A 19,298-nucleotide genomic window follows, 5' to 3' on the forward strand; every position below is an offset into this window, starting at 1 on the left:
GTATCTTAAATTAATGACTTAGTATCTCAATATAATGACTTAGTATCTCAATATAATGACTTAGTATCTCAATATAATGACTTAGTATCTTAAATTAATGACTTAGTATCTCAATATAATTACTTAGTATCTCAATATACAGAGATAGTATCTTTGTGGTCTCAATATAATGAGATAGTATCTCACTATAGTGAGATAGTATTTCAATATAATGAGATAGTAGCTCAAAATATGGAGATAGTATTTCAATATATTGAGATAGTATCTCAATATATTGAGACCACAAAACACGCTGTTATCATAAGCTTTACATATTACACACAACCTACAGTAGCAAAGCTTACCTTGTTATTTAACACCTTCATCCTAGAGGACAGACAGATTGTACTTCAGAATGGGGGTCACTGGGACTTTGGGTCACTGGGAAGGTGTTTAGAAAGACGGGCAGTGTTTGATTTAGTTCTACTCAAAAGTTAACCTCAGAAGCTAAAAGTGAACTTGATTTGTAACAAACATATTGAGTGAAGCATGAGGATTAAGATTGGCAAATTTGAACAAATATGTGTAACTTTTTCTTCATTTATTAGATGAAAGTCAATCAGAGAAACCTATACATCAAATACATTCAAATACCTACACAGGCATGCTCAAATGGTAGAGATTTCCCTGTGAATAACTCTGGGATACAAGGATAAAGACTGGAAATAATGTGACTGTACAATAATTATCAATATTAAATATTAGAAATACAAACCTAACAATCAATAAGAGGAGTCTGCTAATTTGGAGGATACGAATTAAAATTAGTAAATTTAAGTTGCCTAATTATATTTGCTATATTTTGATTTGGTTTTCAATAGAGGTTAAATCTGTTGTTTTGAATTGTAAAAGGGGATAATTTGTCAAGCCTTTTCATTTTGTGTAAATAATATTTTGCTCAATCATACATATAAATACATACATCAAATAAATTAAGCATAGTTCATCGCTGAGAAGTTAGACTTGTAAAAAAAATTGTGTAAATCATCAGTTTTTCTCAGTTTTATCTCTTTTCCAACATATTTCTAAAAGGTGTTTCTCAAAATCAAACGAAAGGCGGTGTGATATGAAAACAGTCTGCAAAAAGATGTTCTATAATTTCTCCAACCTGATTGCAAGAATTAAATCTATTGATTACATGATTGGAAATGTTTATAAATATTCAGAGAATAGTATCTATACAATTCTGAATAGAAATGCTTTGATATATTGGACATTTTACAAGAATGAGGCAAGTGTGATAAAGTATTCCGTGGATTTTGATTTAAATAGGGAGTAGTGATATGTTTAAAAAAATGAAATTATAACTTTCTCGAAAGTCTTCCCTAACACGTTCTTCTTTTTCGGTTGTTTATGGTTGTTCTTCTTTATGTGGTTATTGGTGGTTGGCAAACAGCTTTGTAGAGCATTACCGCCCCCCTCTGGATGGAGTGTGGTCCTTCATGGATTTAAATGTTTCTACATTCTTGAGTTAAGTCCGGTCTTATCCCACATGCCCTGAGTTCAGTTTTAACATTGACTTTAGCTCTAACGTGATATGTTTCTTTTTAGTTTGTTAGTGAACATCCGGTGTTGCTGGTAACATGATGTATTATCCTAACCAACAGGGGTCGCTACTGTTTGTTTTCTTTGAGTGAGCCCGTCGAGTACAACCTCAACTTCCTTCTGAATTTAGCGGCAAACTTCAAAGAAAGTGAACTCAACTCCTCTGCGACCAAGAAATACCAATAAGAAAAGCATAAATCTTCAGTATTTGAAATATAATACTTGTAAAACACTTCGTGAAAAGCCAGGTAATGACACAGATCTGTATCGATCATGTTTATCCTCTTTAAAACATTAGGGTACTTCTATTACTACAGCATCAAATGGCGCCATCTAGTGTTGAAAACTCTGAACTGCTTGCCTGATCCGGTCTTCATCAGCCAACCAGGGAAGAGGGTTTGCCGTGATCTGGACTGAGGCGGATGAGACCAGAAACCTTTGTTCCGTCTCCCCTCTGAAAAACGGTTTTCAGAAACCAGAGCCGTCCAATGCGTCCTACCGAGCCGTGCTCACGATTCATGCATGAGGATGTTTTATTAATTAAAAATTAGATCAAATCATTAATTAGGCTTCGTCTGTTTGTATCACTGATCGCTACTAGCTGACGGGGACATCTGGACGTTTTTTCTTCCTGTTAGCTACTAAATGGAAATAAACAACAGGACTGAAAGTGGAAGCAGCCGAGGTGCGTGAACTCTAATGACATATATCACGATATCAGTAAAAATCTATAGTGACCTGAACGGAAATACCTGCTTTTATTCTACATGATATTCCGGTTGTGTGTCTTTAAGGACCAACTGGATCCAGAGTGAATGCTACGTCTGGGATTTGCTAGTAAAGCTTCTTTTATTATTGATCAGATCTTTATTATATATACAGTATATATATATATATATATATATATATATATATATATATATATATATGGTGCATTTGATCCCTGTACCGTCACACAGCATACTCTGAGTCTATAAAGAAACTCAATAGGCTCCTGCAGCATTCAACAAGATGTGTGAGTTTGTCTGGAGGTTGATGGATGCTGTTGTTGTCAGGGCACCAGAGAGCTGCACTGTCATGTCATTATATCAGCCGGCAGTTTGCCACTATGAATCAGGATCACTGATACATGCTGTTGAGGGTCAGGTGGATGCTGTTGGCTCAGACTGTAGCATTAAGGAAGCTGTCACTGTGTGGCATCTTCTTTGTCCAAACTTAAGATCAGTCAGCATGCAAACTCCATCATCATCTATTTTCACAGACAGACACACAAATCCTGAAGACTTTCAAAGACTTATGAGAAGAAGAAAGAAAATCAGAACTTTTTACCACAAATCACGAGACAAAATATAAAGCAAGTACATTTTTTAAGTTTCTGTGTATTCAGCAAAAATATTCACATCAAACAACAATGTAGAGAAGCTACCTCATGCTACACATTTTACATGAGTGAATTGATATGTTGGTGTGTTTCAGTTTTTACACTGAATAACTATCCTGTCACATTTTGTATATTTTCTCTTTTTTTTGCTCCCTTGCTCGTGCCAGAATAAAATCATCACACATACAGTATGCTGACATTAAATTTAGATATGACATTGCCAGTTTTCCCAAGATATTCTGGTAACTGGTTATTGACTCCAAATATCTGATACAACCTAAAATAACAAAGAGATAGCTTTAAAAAGTGTGTGACGATCAGTTGATGATTGACACTTGTCATAGGGCTCATGTTCCCTCAGCTGATTGGACATAAAGATGTGTCCAGGTGTTTTGTGTACTTTGGGAATAGTGTTACCTGTATCAGCTTTATTCTAGTTATTCATTTGAGTTAGGGGGAATGTTAAGACACTGCATGTTGAGTCACAAAACAAATCCATATAACAAAAGTGAATTGTCTCTCTCCTCAGGTAATGATCTTCCAGTCCACTACTATCGCCTCCTGGCCCCGCCCCTGCAGCTTCTATCAGCTGCAGTGTGGCAGGTCGTGCAGCAGGGACTCGTGGACCACTACGGGATGCTGGAGGAGTTTGTCACCATGGTGACAGAGCTGGTCCCAGAGCTGATGAACTACAGTCAGAGAGCTCAGCTCATCCTGGGACTCAGAGCCAGGGTTGGTAATATTGACTAAATCACACAGATCTGACACACTGATCAAAGACGGTTTACTCTTGTTAGAGCATTTTTAAACAGTAGATAGTGATTAGATACAAATTTAAGCTACTTCTATTGTCCTTTTAAACACAACAGGCGGCTGTAGGTATCTCAAGTCCACTCACCATTTACAACACTATTTACTTTATTCACAACAATAACCTCAACCAAACACATCAAGGCAAAAGTTGGAGGTTTGAAAAATCTACAGACTTTGTAGGACATATTTGTATTTGGTTGCTTTCATGAAATGATACACTTGATCAACATGTTATACCCATTTATACAAACCCATGTTATCCCAGCATGAAGTGTCCCTGCATATGTCCCATTGGGTTGAGGTCAGGTCAGCCAGTGGAGGAAGTTGCATGACTTCCAGGGTCTCCTTTTGTCTTTCAGTTTTTCTTTTAAAGGGGGGTCTTTATCCTGTAGAATGAATCAGAATCCACATAGAATCAGAGTGTAGTCATTTCAGTCCAAGTGTTCAGCTCCAGGAGAGGCAGAACATGAACAGACGTGAATATTTGTACCACCAGTGTTCACTATTGGTTTGATACACTGCTGCGTCATTCTCCTTAATGTTTTACAGGAATTCCTATAATTCATATTTGCCACAATATTCAACATAGAATCTACATGCTCAACATCTATCTCCTCCAGACTTATTCAGTCATTTATAAACAAACTGCAATTTCAAGAGATGTACAACACTTTGGATTTTCAAACACAAATGAACTTTTTAACATCATTCATACTTTTATGCAGCCCAAGTTTAAACCTTCAATCGATTTTCTGTCCTTTAAGGATTTCGTCATGAGTGTGTGTGGGTCAGATTTCAGCGACAGAGTAGTGCACGTTATTGTTAAAATGTTGAGCAGCTCTAAAACTGTATAAAACCTGGTTATCACTCACGTCAAATTTTTCCCTTTAGCAACAGTTTAGCATTCATCAAAATGTAGGAAACTTTGTGGGGGTGGAAGAAAACACATTTAGACTTTTGGCTGTATGAGCCTCGGAGACACAGGAGAGATGAAAGTGGCTGACACAATGACTCCCCTATCAACACAGAGCAGAGATTTGGAGGGGGGAAACAGACATACCCCCCCCCCCCCTTTTTTTACACCACAAATTCAAAATTAACATTGAAGTGTTCTTATCTGTCATACATTATTGATTTTACTTTAACCTTCTAGTTTAGCCTCCACATTTAAACCAATGTGTACACACTGTTACAGCAACTTTTACATCTTTAAGAAAAATGACTTTTCATTTTGTCATTAAGTGTGAAATTCTAATTCTTTTTAGCATGTCACAAGGGTCTTTTTGTGTCCTCTTGAGCTTTGAAGTAGGCCTGGGAGATATGACTAAAAATGTTCATATCAGTCGATATCCATAAATATAACAATAAATGTCAAATCATTATTTCTTTCAAATTGAGAGGCGGATCTTTGCCCCTGAGTCAAAGTTGAAGAAAGCAGATGGTTAATTTAAACATTCTTTATTGATGGAATATGACAAACTGTACTTGAACAGAGGAACATTTCACAAAATGCTGATATGACAGTTTGCTGGTGGACAGTAACACTTACTGGCCTGCTGCTTGATGAGGGGACACAAACACTCGTTTGGGACCTTTAATCATTTCTTGCTCTTGGTGTGTTCTAACGGGTCATTTTGTTTCAAATGGTGGAAAAGGTTAGTAGTGTTGCCTGTTTTGGCTGGTGCATTTTTTCGGCACAGTTCACAGAGCAGGCTGATCTGTTTTATTTTATATAAATATATATATATATACACTTCCTCTTAGCTCTGATGCCGTTTTTTTCTCCCAAAAAAAATGCTTAAAAGTGAAACGACGACTAAGACGTCTTTGAATTGTGCATTATATGGTTTTATTCTGTGTGTGTGTTCATTTAGCTTGTTCTGGAGATGTGTCGAGGCGAGCACCCAGCTGACATGCAGACCATTCAGCCACATCTGGACAGAATTAAAGCTCCTGTCAGCTCTGCCAAAGATCACCATGTAAGCAAACAATCACTAGCCAATTAATACAGACTACTATACAATTTGTACTTAAGGTGTGTGTGTGTGTGTGTGTGTGTGTGTGTGTGTGTGTGTGTGTGTGTGTGTGTGTGTGTGTGTAACAGGTGACCATCAACCAGGTGGAGGAATCTGAGGTGAACTTTGTGGAGTTGGTGCATTCATTACTGGAGGATCCCTCTGAGAGAAAGTATTTCTTCCAGGTGAGAAGGCCTCTTGTGTTTCTTGTGCCTCTGCACACCATGCAGAATATTTCAAAATATGTTGGAGACAAAATAATAATAATTCTGGGAAATTTTAGCGTCAGTGAGAATCATGCAAAATCTTCTTTTAAAAAAAACCCAGGAAGGAGCGCTGGTGGCGCAGTGGCGCAGTGGTTAGTGCGCGTCACCCCATGTGTGGAGGCTGTAGTCCTCCAACCAGGTTCAAATCCCACCCGTGGCTCCTTTCCCACTTTACATTCCCTACTCTCTCTGGCTGATGTCCGACTCTATCCACTGTCCTGTCTCTCCATTAAAGGCACAAAAAAAGGAATCCCCCCCCCCCCCCAAAAAAAAACATCACAGGAACAACATTAGTCTTTATTATGATGAGGCAAACAAGCTTTGGGAAAGGATTGCTTCAGTAAAAACTAAAAGGATTTTTTTTTTTTCTAGTGAAGGTCTTTTCAAACTGACCCATTTTTTTCACATGCTTTTCTTGGATCCGTTTACCCATAAAAAACGCGATCTTTATCATGCTCGTATCTTCACACTGCATGTAAATTTACCTGAAATGAGCGTGATCTAGAAACACAGTTAAGCAGTGAGTACAGTATGTTATTCTTCTTTTCTCTAGTCCCTCAATTAAACAACTTTTATACACGAGGGGAGGAGTCAGCCGGCCGTCCGGGCGATGTAAACAAAGTGAAGATAGGACTCTGAAAACTCCGAAAACATCACAGACAGTGGGACTCGGGTGTTACACCCATTGTAGACAGTCATGACTCACAGAGTTATTTTCAGAGGATATACTTGATTTCTATTATATTTAAGTGTGAAAAATCACATAGAAAGACTTTAAAGAGAAGTCCACCAACAGCTGGAAGTATGTTTGAGGTAGACACTACAGACACACACACATACACAGGGAAAGGATGTGAAAAAAACACAGAAAATTTTACCTTTTATTTTTATTTTTTTTAATTGCGTCAATTTCAGACAAAAAAAATGGACTCAGTGTGCAAAGGCCTTGACTAAAAGGTAAGTAACTTAAAATGAAGTCATTGTATTTTGAACAAAGATTTGGCTCACATTAAAAAAGAAAGAGACAACACAGACGCAGAGAGAATGAACAGCAGAGGCTATCTGCTGGATGTCCAGGCTGATAGGAGTGTGTCCAGGGGGCTCCAGAGGTATTAACAGTAATTTGTGAAAATGTCAAGTGTTCTCGTGCACTTGAAGGAAGCTTTGATGCTCCTGAATGAATACCTGGTTTTGTTTTGTATCTGCTCTCTGTGTCTTTGATCTCAACAGCCTCAGAGAAACAGACCTCTTTATGGGTTTCATGGAGAGACACTCACACACTGTAACATGAGACTGAGGTACAAGGTGTCTTCAACACACACACATGAACTACTCTCACTTACACAATTAACCAAGAACCAAAAACACCATCTGTAGGAGGTACGAGCTGTTTGTGCTGCACAGACATGATCTGACAACCATAAAAACTAAACTCAAAAAGACCTGGTAGTCTTTTATGTAGTGTTACGTCATGTCAAGGATTCTCAACATGCATTTCAATTCTATCTTTTAATCTGCCACGGGGATCTTTTGCTGATCTTCAGTGTTGGAAGCTTTTGTGCCAAAAAATGTTGGAGGCACTAAAGGAGAGCAGCGAGGATAGTCGGGAATCCGAGAACCCCCTCCTCCAAAAGCATGGCGCGGTGGTGAAGTTGTAGCATCAGGACTCCCTCTTTCTCAATCTCTCCCTCTCTTCATTCTGATCTGCAGGAAATCTTCCCCGTGTACTTTGGCCCAAAGTATGACGAGGCCCTCGAGATGCTGGTGTGGGAGTTTATATCACGACTGGAGGAGCTGCTGCCAGTTCCTGACTTCACACAGGTGCCCTGTTTCTCTCAGTTCTTAAATACTTTGCAGGGTAGGGGGATTTATGGCACATTTACCTCGACTTTAAGGATGCACTTAGGTCTCCCTTTAAGTCTGTGATGAACGCCACCAGCCGAGAAGTTCTGGTCTGCTGATAAAGTTGTTGTAGATGTAGAAATATTGATTAGAATAATTATACTCATGGTTAACAATTCGCTCTACTGCGTGCTAAAACCAACTTCCATTGTTAATTGGTCTTTCTTTTTCATCTGTTTATTAGTCTGAGTACTATTAATATATCTGATAAACATCTGAAAGTCAAATTCAAATAAATGTTGTTTCCCATTGAAGCTCTTCACCAGTGCTACTATCGTGCTTATTCTAAAGTCCTTTCATGTTTATATAACAGGTCATGAATGTGTACCTGGGGAGGTCACCATGCCCTTAGAGAGAGGTGCATGCAAACATGGTTATCCACTTCCTTTGATTTCACTTTCAAAGTAAACCAAATGCATCACTGATTAAGTGTAGAACATGGACATTGCTGTGACATGGCACACTATATTGTTGCCCCCTGGCTCAGTGAAGGGGCTCATCTGTCTTCACAAAATGACCTCGAGACAGAGCAAGGAAGGTTAACTGGGTACAGGTGCAACACCCCCTCTCCTCTGTTTTATCTCTAACAGGCAGGAGAGCTCTACTGCCATAATGAAAGTGTTCTTTAGACTATTAAAGAGCAGCTCTACTCTGAACTCCCTGTGGGTCATTTAGATAAAAACATTAAAAAAAATTCTGCACCTAAATGTGTGACAACTTAATAATAAGAATAATGCACATAATACACCTGATGAAGGTGGGTATGATTAAATACATTTGTCAACATCAAGCGAGACAGTGTGTGGGAGGCCCTTCTCATTGTCTCATTTGGAAGTCTAAAAATAAACAAATGAAGGACTAACTTCATGATCCCAATGGTGCTGCAGCTGGCATGCACATGAACTCAGGTACAGAAGACCCAGGATGAAGAATAAAAGAGGCATTACATCCTTAGTACCATGGAGCAATCAGCTGATTCAAAAGCTCTGATTAAACTGTATGAACTTGACGATCACTACATGTGATGCTTTCATGATGTCATGATGTTAGTTTCATGTTTAGTACATGTTCTGTATGGTTGTTGTTTTTTGTTCTTCATGTTTTAATGCTCTTGGAGTTCCCTGCAGAACAATAAAGATTGAATTGAAGTGGATAACACGATCTCCTCTTTCAGTTGGCAGCTTTACTCAGAGATGCTCCGTCATTCCTCGATGACTGTTTACAATCCTTTTTCCCGCCGGAGGACATGAAGGCAGTACTCAAACACCACAGAAACCTTGGCCATTTTGAAGAAAAGGGTAATTTGATTGTTTACTCTTAATTGTACAATTGTACAAGTTTTTTCCTTGTTCTTTAATTTATTGAAGCATCCATTTTTGATATCATTTTCTCTTTGTCATTTGTAGATCCTCGATTATTACCCATGGATGACTGCATCCTCTCCTCCCTGTCTCTGCCTCCGGGGACCAAAGCTGCCATAAAGAGTACCTCCTGCACACCTGCGTTCAAAGACTCAAACCCTCCAGAGCACCAGGGACGTCTCACTGCTCCCTTCAGCACGAGCAGCCTGGAGAGGGCGAGCAGGACGAGTGAAGGACCTAAGGAGACGAGAGTCCCGGGTTCTCAGGAGAGGAACGCACAGAGCTCATTTAGCACACAGACATGTGATGAAACAATAGACCTCACTGCATCTAATGAGACCACCCACCCCGACTCTGCAGCTGGTGACAACAGCCAAAGCTTGAGAGGAGGGCGGGTTCTCAGGAAGAGGAAGCTGAGCGGAGGAGTGGACATTCCAAACAGCAAACAGCCTCCAGAGGGCGCACATTTTTTGTAAGATTACCGCAAATGTTTATTTTCTTCTTCTTCTACAAAGACATGACATTAGGATTTCCATCGATCATCATTTGAAAACTAAGAGAGTTTATTTTGATAAATCACTTTGTTTTATTAGTTGTTTTTTTCCCCTCCCTGTCAGAAACTCGTCAGTGGATGATGTGAATTCAGGTGAATCTCCTCTGATCTCCATATGGGGAGAATATACAGGTGTGTACTGTTTTTTGTGTGGCCTCGTTGATACATAAGTCCAAGATCAAATCCTGTGGATAACTCCTCTTGTGTCATTGTAGACTCTCAGGAAGGCCCCCTCCCAGTTATCACAGACTCTAAAGTCCCCTGGTCAGATGAGGAGACCCTCCACCTCATCGACATCTGGGGGAAAGACTCTGTGCAGCGGGCTCTGAAGGGCTGTCTGAAGAACCGTCACATCTTCACACAGATCGCACACAGGATGTCAGAGAGAGGCTACATGAGGTCGGTGGAGCAGTGTCAGACCAGGATCAAACGTCTGAAGAAAAGCTTCAGACAGAACAACAGGTGAGTCCTCTTTTCTGTTTCATCACTGCAGTTTGTCAGATCACCTCCATACTCATCTGTCATACCTTGAATGTCACAGCTGTAAATTCTGTTTGTCCCTAATGTGACACCAGAGGGAGCTCCAGGATCGAGTATAAGTTTTACGAGCAGCTGCAGCACGTGCTCGGCTCGTCGGCTCCCTCAGCCGTTCCCGAGGTCACCTATGATGTGGAAGAGGTCGTCGATGAAGAGCAAGACGGAGACCATGACTTACAGTTTGTCGGCCACACAAGCCGACTGGAAATCGGTACAGTGTTACATTTCTCTGATTACCAAATTACCAAGTTTATCAGTGTTCAAATATAATAATAATAATTAATACTTTATTGATCCCACGAGGGGAAATTAGTTTTTACACTCTGTCTAGTTAACATGCTACACAAACATAGGCTGAAATACACACACATGCACAAACAGGATCCTATGAACATGCACTAATGGAGAGGTCTCAGAGTGAGGGGGCTGCGCACAGCGGGCGCTCCTGAGCTTGTGGGGGTTGGGGGGGGCGGGGGTTGGGTGCCTTGCTCAAGGGCACCTCGGCAGTGCTCAGGAAGTGGCCTGGCACCTCTCCAGCTACCAGACCAATTTCCGGACTTGGTCCGTGCCGGGACTCGAACCGGCGACCCTCCGATTCCCAACCCAAGTCCCTACAGACTGAGCTACTGCCGCCCATATTGCTGACAATATCTGTCTCAGATTAGGTGTGTACATGAGTTCTTTACTCAAGTGGAAATCCAGATCTGTGTGTAAGATTTCTAAATCATTGTTGATGTTTAGTCCCTGTTAGAAATAAAAAGAACCAAAATCAGGGTTCCCACCCATCCTGGAAAACAGTTGACTAATTTTCCAGTACTGGAAAAAACCTGGAAAATCAGAGAAAAAGTTCAATGTCCTGGAAAAGTCCTGGAAAATGATCTCTGGAAAAGAGTGGGAACCCTGCAAAATTCCACCTCAAATTCTTTCGAGCTAAAGTAAAAAGTCTCAATTGAAAATTTGAGGATGTAGAAAGTTGTGATCAAGAAAATAATACAAGTAAAACGATTTTTTGTGACGAACAATCTACTATTGATCTTTCTTTAAGGGACTAGAAGTGTTCCTTGGACAGACTTGGAGACCTTGACCCTCATCAACACGTGGGGTGAAGACAGGATGCAGCATGAGCTGAGAGGGATCCACAGAACTGGACACATTTTCTCCGTTATATCCGACAAGATGGCCGCCCAGGGTTTCTCCCGAACACCAGAGCAGTGCCAAACACGTCTGAAGAGGCTGAGGTCGAGTTTCAGGCAGTGCTACCAAAACAAGTACGTCTGCTCATAGCAGGAGGCAGGAAGAAAAAGAAAAATGCAGCATTTGTTGTTGATAAACCTTTTGTTCTTTTCTCTTTTCTCACCGCTCCACGAAGTATGAAGGGACAGGAGCAGGTCGAGTGTAAGTTCTATAACGAGCTGGGAAGAATTTTAGTGAAGGATTTCCTCTCAGGGCCACAAGAGGAGGAAACGCCTTCAGGAGAGCCCGAAGACAACGATGTCCCATCCTCCACTGGACCTGATGCAGGTACATTTTGAAACCCCACAGTGTCAGCTGAACATTAAGTGAGCTCTGTATGTGATGCAAAGAAATACATGCTGTGAGATTCTGTCATTACTCACCTAATGTTTTTTGACTCAGCCAAGTTATTGTGGGAGCCTTTATGAAAAAGAGTTAGGAAAAGATTGAGATTACTTTTGTTGAATTAAACGCACAGTATGTCAAATCTGCCACCAGGGGGCGCTCAATCAAAAACAGAAGATGACATCGAGGCTAGCGGGGAATCATGGGAGTTCTCTCTGCTACTCCCGACTAGATTTTAGATTTTAGATTTTAGAGGTATAATAAGGATGAAAAAGGAAAACATTTTATGGTTATTTAATAGGCCTACATTTAGTCAATCATTTTTTAAAAATATATATATATTTATATACTAGCTATATATATATATAGGCCTATTTTTTTTTTACAGAATGTATTTTTATCATGTCATGCATTTAGTTAAAAGAGTTATGTTAACATTTTCTGAAAGCTGGTCAATCGTTTGTGTGTACACATGGTCTCAGGAAGTTCTATTTTTGTTCGCAGAGTAAGAACAAATTCAAGTAAGAATATATTGATGAATCTCAGATTCAGCAGCTACTGCTTCCTTATGCAGCGGTCTTTGACGTAACATCCTTGGCAACGATAAACATTTGGTGTCATGGCAGCTGCAGCGAAGACACGTCCAACTACAAAAAGATTTCTCTGATAACTGTTGGAAATATTAGAGTTACTGATTTAATTTATTCTATATTTAATTTAGATAGACCTGAATGTAAACATAGTCATACAATTCTACTTTTGCCAGAATTGTATTTTTATTTTATTTTATTTGTATTTTTATTAAACTTATTGATAGTTGTGACTAGCAGTTAGTTTAAAATAAAGATGTTAATGAAACAAGAAAAACAACATGTCAGAGAAACAGCATGGAATCTTTTGAACCTCTACTTAATCATGAATCCTCAGGGAGGTGCTATAGGCTCACTAAGCAGTCTGAACTCTCAATGGCTCATGGTTCTCCATTTTCTTGGTCAAAGTTAATTTAAACAACTGTAAATGAACCACTGAAAAGTTTTGATTGTCTGTTTGTTCCTCTTCAGAGTCTGCTGTAGGAGTTCAGGAAGACAGGAAGAAAGTCCCCTGGTCGGACAAAGAGACCATCATCCTGCTGGAGTTATGGGGAGACCAGCAGGTACAAGACAGAGTCACACTCCAGCTTCTAACGATTCAGTCAACTAGACAGAAAACATGAACACTTAAAGCACCCACCATTGTTGGATCATCTCTTTACATTCATGTAGAAAGTCATTAGTGTCTCCTTCATCATGCCACTGGTGATTACTTTTTTTGGACGTTTGCAGGAGAATGATAACCGTTTAATTCCGATTGTTAACAGTCAATTATCACCTACATTCAGGTCCAGAAAAGCATGAGACGCTACCCACACAACGGTCACATATTCACTGAAATATCACAGAAACTCAACGCTAACAGCTACTCCCGCAGCCCCGATCAGTGCCACACCAGGATCAAACGCTTGAAAGCAAACTATCGGCAGTGTCGGGAAAACATGAGGTAAAAAAGATATATATAAATATGGCCCTTCTTACTGTACTGTTGCCTTTTCATGTGTGTTAATTTATTTGTTTGTAAAACTGCCTTTATCGTTCTGTAGCTCTTCTGGCTCTGACAGAGTGGACTTTAAATTTTACGATCTGCTGGAACAAATCCTGGACAAGCAGCCGTCGACGTCCTCCACCATAATCACAGACTCCATCGAGATATCAGAAGACTCCAACAGTGAATCAGTGACTGAAACAGGTTCAACTTCCCCTTCATCTCTCTCTGCTGACAGTCAGCACAATCACAACACGTTGAATACAAAAGGAGTTACACATGGAATTTCTCAACTGGGATATGGAAAAAACAGGGATTTGTTTGTTCTTCAACAGTTTTGTGCAAAAAGTTGGTGATCAGAATCAGAAATACTTTCTCACTCCTGGGGGGATTAGGTCATAATAGTAGCTCTCAAACACAATATAGCAGAAGGAAATATAGAATATAGAATAAGCAAAAAGAAGTGCCAAAGGGCAGAGTGTCCGAAAAAATTGTAAGCATTGTACAAAGACAAGTTTGAAATATGTGAACGGTATTTACAAAACTAAAGGTGCAGTGTTGAACAGTGTAGATATAGCACAGAGTATTTCACATAAGGCTCAGTAAAGACAGAGTTATCCAGCATGTATTAGACATGATGCTGAGGTACAGATACAGTTCAAGTGAATGGGGCAGTTTGATCATTTGTGCGTCTTACTACTTCAAACAAGCAGTTCAAAGTGTTTTTTTAATGCTCAAACGTTAAACAAGTAGAAACCCTCGAGTCAGCAGATTTACTCAGTAATGTTGTCTAAGTGATGCTGCCACTCATCATGACGAAACATATGAGGCTGAAGCACTCGGAGCTGGAAGTGTCCACTTGATGTAATGCGTATGTAGCAGCTAAGCCTAAAACTTAAAGCCACTGAGGGGCTACATAGACGGGCTAATCTAGCCTATTAATTGACGTGCTTGCCGGCTTCGCTCCTGAGCGTAAGAATTCAAATATAAGACAGTCCAATATCTTCTTCGTTTAGGAATATTTATTTGTCATTCCATCGTTGTCTTCATTATTGTCACATGTGAACTGTTCAAACAATAATCCAGACATTTCCATTTACTTTCACTCCTGTTACCTCATAGCGTACAGCGGTCCCCGTCTAGCAACACCTGACACCCCAGTGATAGTTCCTACCTATATATATATCACCTTAACCTAAAGGCAACACCTGCTGGAACAATTTGTGTTTGCACTTCCTAAACATGGCTCCTACAGCGTCAATCTTCACATGTAGTCAACATCTCCAACAGTCATGTCATGCTCTCTATTCTCACTCAATACATACAACATGTAGTAACCCGTGCTCTGTTTCTCCCGTAAGATGGAGAAGTCAACATGTCTACAGACAAACCGGCGCCCAGCTCATGGTCAGACGGGGAGACTCTGGCGCTGATGGAGATCTGGGGCGTAGAAGACGTTCAGACAGCGCTGAGGGGCTTCGTCCACAACGGACACATTTACGCTGAGATCTCTGAAAGAATGCAGGAGCTCGGCTTCTTGAAAACCTCGGAGCAGTGCCGATGGAAAGTTAAATCTCTGAGGAACAACTTCAGACACTGCTACGACAGGAAGAAGTGAGATCTGTTTTCATCTGTTTTCATCTGTCTGGAATGAAGCTCATTGTTGATTTTGACATTTTAACATTCTTTCTAGAAGTGGAAGAAGAGTGGATTATAGATTCTACAACCAGCTGGAACAGATCCTGGGACATGAGGCAGTGTCTCTAGATGAGTATGATGAGAGAGATGAGCAGGCAGACCTGGATCCAGGTACACATGACTTCATACATCAAAGGCTTTCCACAACGGGCCGTCCAATCAGAGTGAAATCATTTGTTGTGACTTACATGTTCACCAGAATCCAGTGCAGACGGTGTCACCACAGCATGGACGGAGCAGGAGACGGTCGCTCTGGTGGAGGTGTGGGCTACAGATGATGTGCAGCACAGCCTGAAAACCTGCGTGCGAAACGGGCACATATTCGCCGACATAGCAGAGAGGATGACCGCCACGGGATACCCGAGATCAGCTGAGCAGTGCCAAACTCGGATCAAAAGATTGAAGAAGGCGTACAGGCGCTTCTGCAACAGTCGGAGGTGAATACAACACAGAAGTTATTTTTATTTTTTAACAATATGTTTATTGAGTTTTAAACATTTTTCCAAGACACACAATTACAATTAAATAAATTCTAAGGAAAAGATGTATATGTATATATATATATATATATACACATGCACATATATACACATTTATAAAAGAAGGGGGGAAATTAAAATATGATAATACAAAATTAAAAAAATTAAAAAAAACTTTAGTGACAAAATGTTGCAACATTATTACTGTCTGTATTAAATCAAAATAACCAAATGGAGTACATTGCCATAGATGATTTGTTAATCACAAATATTCTGCCCGAGAACAGTTTCTGCAAAAACCACCACAATTACAGACATCGCCAACTCTTTACCAGCCTAGCTCAAAATATGTGACAGATGAGAAGTTATTTTTCTTTGAGATCCTTTTTTTACTAAGAAACATGCTTTACATCTTGATTTGATTTGATTGACATGTTTTAGAAGTGGGCGGCCTGTTACTTTTCGATACTTCCACCTTCTTGCTCCGGTGCTCGGTGATGACTCTGTGCTTGCTGGTCGGGACAACACTGCTGCTGACTCAAACTCACAACCCGTGATGGACAAGGATCGTGACATGTGTAGGTTTAGATATAACCTCAGCATATTTGTAAACAGTGTGTTTGTGCAGATACAATCTCAATATGAAAGATTAATAATCTGGTGTTCCTCCACGTAGACGACCAGCCTTCAGGAAGTCACCTCCTGTCCGACCTGAGCAGAAAGACGCCCTGGTCGGACCAGGAGACTCGCACCCTGCTGGAGATCTGGGGTGAAGACCCGGTCCAGCTCACCCTGAGGGGCTGCCAGAAGAATCGCCACGTGTTCGAGTACATCTCTGAGAAGATGTGTGAGCGAGGATTTATCCGGACGTCAGAGCAGTGCTACACCCGCATCAAGCGCCTGAAACACGGCTTCCTGCATGAAAAGTCAGTCGTTAGTTCTCCCACTGTTTGTGTATTCTTCTTATGTGATGTCATTGTAAATTGGAGCTGGTTAAATGTCAAAAACACTCGAGATCAGTGGTTCTCAACTGGTCTACCCTCGGGACCCACCATCAACTCCTTCATGAAAAAACGGGACCCGAATTCTAGATATTTTTCAACCAATCAGATTTGTTCAATGGAAAATTGTGCAGTTTGGACCTCAGACGGTACAAAACGTGTGACAGAACAATGAGACGGAACAAAACACAGATGTTGAAAAAGCGCTTTATAGACTTTTTGACACAATATTTTTTCCAGGCTTATATTAGTGACCCACTGAAAATTGCTCGGAGACTCACTTTTGGGTCCCGACCCACCAGTTGAGAAACACTGCTCTAGATAACTGCGTCGATAGTAACTTTCTGTCTCCATTGAATCCAGGGAGGAATTTAAATTCTTCAGTGAAATGGATGAAATCTTCAGGAGTGAGCCACAAGCAGACAGCCAACTCGCTGACACGTCGATCCCAGATGAGCCGGACGACTACCAAGTCGTTTCTGGTCAAAAGACAGGTGAAACTTACAAAATATGTACATCACAAAGTGATTAAGGTTCTGGCTTTGATTTATTATGGGATTTATGTGTAAACATGTAACAAGATCAGCTATATCTGTATTTGTTAAAAGCTACCTGTTTAGCTTTTCTCATCGTTATCAGAATCAGATTTATTGTCCAGGTATGCTCACACACACACACACAAGGAATTTAACTTCAGTGAACTGTGCTCTCTTATGTACAGGTACAACATTAAATATCAACAATAAACAGAATAAGAAAAGACTAATATTTACATGACTAAATATGAAACAGTGCAGTGGTGAATAGTGTAAAAGATGCTGAAGTAACATGATAAGTAAAATGCAGTTATGTGACAGATGGGTCAATTAAGATGTAAATTACAGTATTTACATAAATAAGTGTGTTTATATTATCATTTAAATTAAATAATATATATATACATATATGTATATTCACAGTGACAGTTGGTTTAGAGTCATTTCACTGTAACAGGTCTGACACTCTGAGACTGTTTAGCGTTCATCAGAGTGACAGCCTGGGGGAAGAAACTGTTCTTATGACGACTTGTTTGTTATTATGATAAAAGTGGTTGTTTTTTTATTTGAAGTCTTCCTATCTGTAACTTTCCTTATAGGTATACAGTGGATGGCTGAAAGCTCAAAGCTGCCCTGGAGCGACGGGGAGACTGAGGCCCTTCTGGACGTCTGGGGGAGCGAGGAGATCCAGGAGAACTTGAAGGGCTGCACCAAGAACAAACATATCTTTATCCAGATCTCTGAGGTCATGACCAGCCAGGGCTACATGCGCACTCCTGAACAGTGTCAGAGCAGGATCAAGAGGCTGAGGGCCAATTTCAGACAATTCCTTGAAGGCAGAAAGTAAGTCCAGCTGACATGACCCGGGCAGCATACAGCAGAGTTTTCATCATGCTGCACATTTTCTTATCAGGCATTATCTCCCTCTTCATTTGATCTCTGTACTTCTGTTTCCTGTTTCCAGAGGGGACAAACAGGAATGCAAATTCTTTGACCAGATGGTGCAGATCTTTGGTAGCAAGTATGTCACAAACAATGACGGACTGACCGACGACACAGCAGATGTTATAGGTAAGAAGTGACATCATCTTAAAGTGTGACAGATTGACCTTGTTGTTCCTGTTAAGACTCACTATGTCAGTACAAGGGATTATCTGGTTTCAAATACAAGAAGAGTTTTGATATATACAGTTAGAAAACAGAATGAAGAGGAGGTTACTGTAGTTCACTTTTATGTCATCTCTGTAAAACAGGAAGGTGATGGGAAGCCTATTTTGATTGGCTGAGCATAAATGCTGGAAAAAGAGGAAGCAACTCCTCGAAAACTTACTGAAGTTTCATCATGATTCAAAATTCCATTTATTGGTCACTTCCACAATACAAACCTGAGAAAAATGCAGCTTTCCTCAAATCAGGCACACTTAATATTTGTCTTTTTTAATCCGTATTTAAAAAAATACATGTTTCATTTATCCATTATTTTAGCAGGGAGGAGCCACTGAGACCGAGGTCTCTTTCCAGGGGGGCCCTACAGCAATGCAACAATAAAAAAGAAATGTAAACATATAAACAGTGAAAAATAATGACACTGAAACACATGTTCAGACTTGCAAACCATTTAAATTGCAATGATTTAAAACAGCTGCAATTTGCTTCCCTCTGTAGTTCAGACTCTTTCAAAAGGCCGTATGAAACAAGAGAGGGCAGCTTAGCTGTCCTGGGACAGTTATTCGACATAATGGGTGCAGCCACACTATAAACTATCTTCCCTCATTCAGTCCTAAACCTTCTGGTTGAATGTCTTGAAATGTGTGTAGACAGGAGATCAGGTAAGGACAGAGTTTACCTGTGAGTGCACTGTAAATATTTTTAAAACAAAATACTCTGTGTCTTCTTTGTTGACACAATGATGCATTTGAAATCTGTCGCCTGTGATATAAGGCATGTAAAGTTTTTAAGACAGAAGCAGATGCATGTGTGCAGAGTGTTTCTCAGTATAGCCTGGACAATCTTTTT

The 19,298-nt window shown here is 40.2% G+C and overlaps 1 protein-coding gene across 2 annotated transcripts in view; it reads left to right on the forward strand.

Annotated features, from left to right (window-relative positions):
- Positions 1-1,980: 1,980 nt before the first annotated feature.
- zgc:113263 (uncharacterized protein LOC503753 homolog) overlaps positions 1,981-19,298 on the forward strand; it is a 139,619-nt gene continuing 122,301 nt past the window's right edge. For both annotated transcript variants that reach the window (XM_061029539.1, XM_061029538.1), the window contains exons 1-23: positions 1,981-2,269; positions 3,495-3,697; positions 5,653-5,757; positions 5,883-5,978; positions 7,770-7,880; positions 9,136-9,259; positions 9,368-9,794; positions 9,940-10,007; positions 10,091-10,337; positions 10,451-10,623; positions 11,458-11,680; positions 11,782-11,933; positions 13,052-13,143; positions 13,369-13,526; positions 13,627-13,772; positions 14,930-15,182; positions 15,262-15,377; positions 15,466-15,703; positions 16,187-16,323; positions 16,422-16,671; positions 17,110-17,240; positions 17,882-18,125; positions 18,247-18,353. In XM_061029539.1, the coding sequence (XP_060885522.1) occupies positions 2,230-2,269; positions 3,495-3,697; positions 5,653-5,757; positions 5,883-5,978; positions 7,770-7,880; positions 9,136-9,259; positions 9,368-9,794; positions 9,940-10,007; positions 10,091-10,337; positions 10,451-10,623; positions 11,458-11,680; positions 11,782-11,933; positions 13,052-13,143; positions 13,369-13,526; positions 13,627-13,772; positions 14,930-15,182; positions 15,262-15,377; positions 15,466-15,703; positions 16,187-16,323; positions 16,422-16,671; positions 17,110-17,240; positions 17,882-18,125; positions 18,247-18,353 (3,841 nt within the window). In that variant the 5' untranslated portion in view covers positions 1,981-2,229. The remainder of the gene's footprint in view (positions 2,270-3,494; positions 3,698-5,652; positions 5,758-5,882; positions 5,979-7,769; positions 7,881-9,135; positions 9,260-9,367; positions 9,795-9,939; positions 10,008-10,090; positions 10,338-10,450; positions 10,624-11,457; positions 11,681-11,781; positions 11,934-13,051; positions 13,144-13,368; positions 13,527-13,626; positions 13,773-14,929; positions 15,183-15,261; positions 15,378-15,465; positions 15,704-16,186; positions 16,324-16,421; positions 16,672-17,109; positions 17,241-17,881; positions 18,126-18,246; positions 18,354-19,298) is intronic.

Source organism: Labrus mixtus, chromosome 22 (assembly GCF_963584025.1).
Source record: "Labrus mixtus chromosome 22, fLabMix1.1, whole genome shotgun sequence".
In the NCBI taxonomy this organism is placed as follows: domain Eukaryota; kingdom Metazoa; phylum Chordata; class Actinopteri; order Labriformes; family Labridae; genus Labrus; species Labrus mixtus.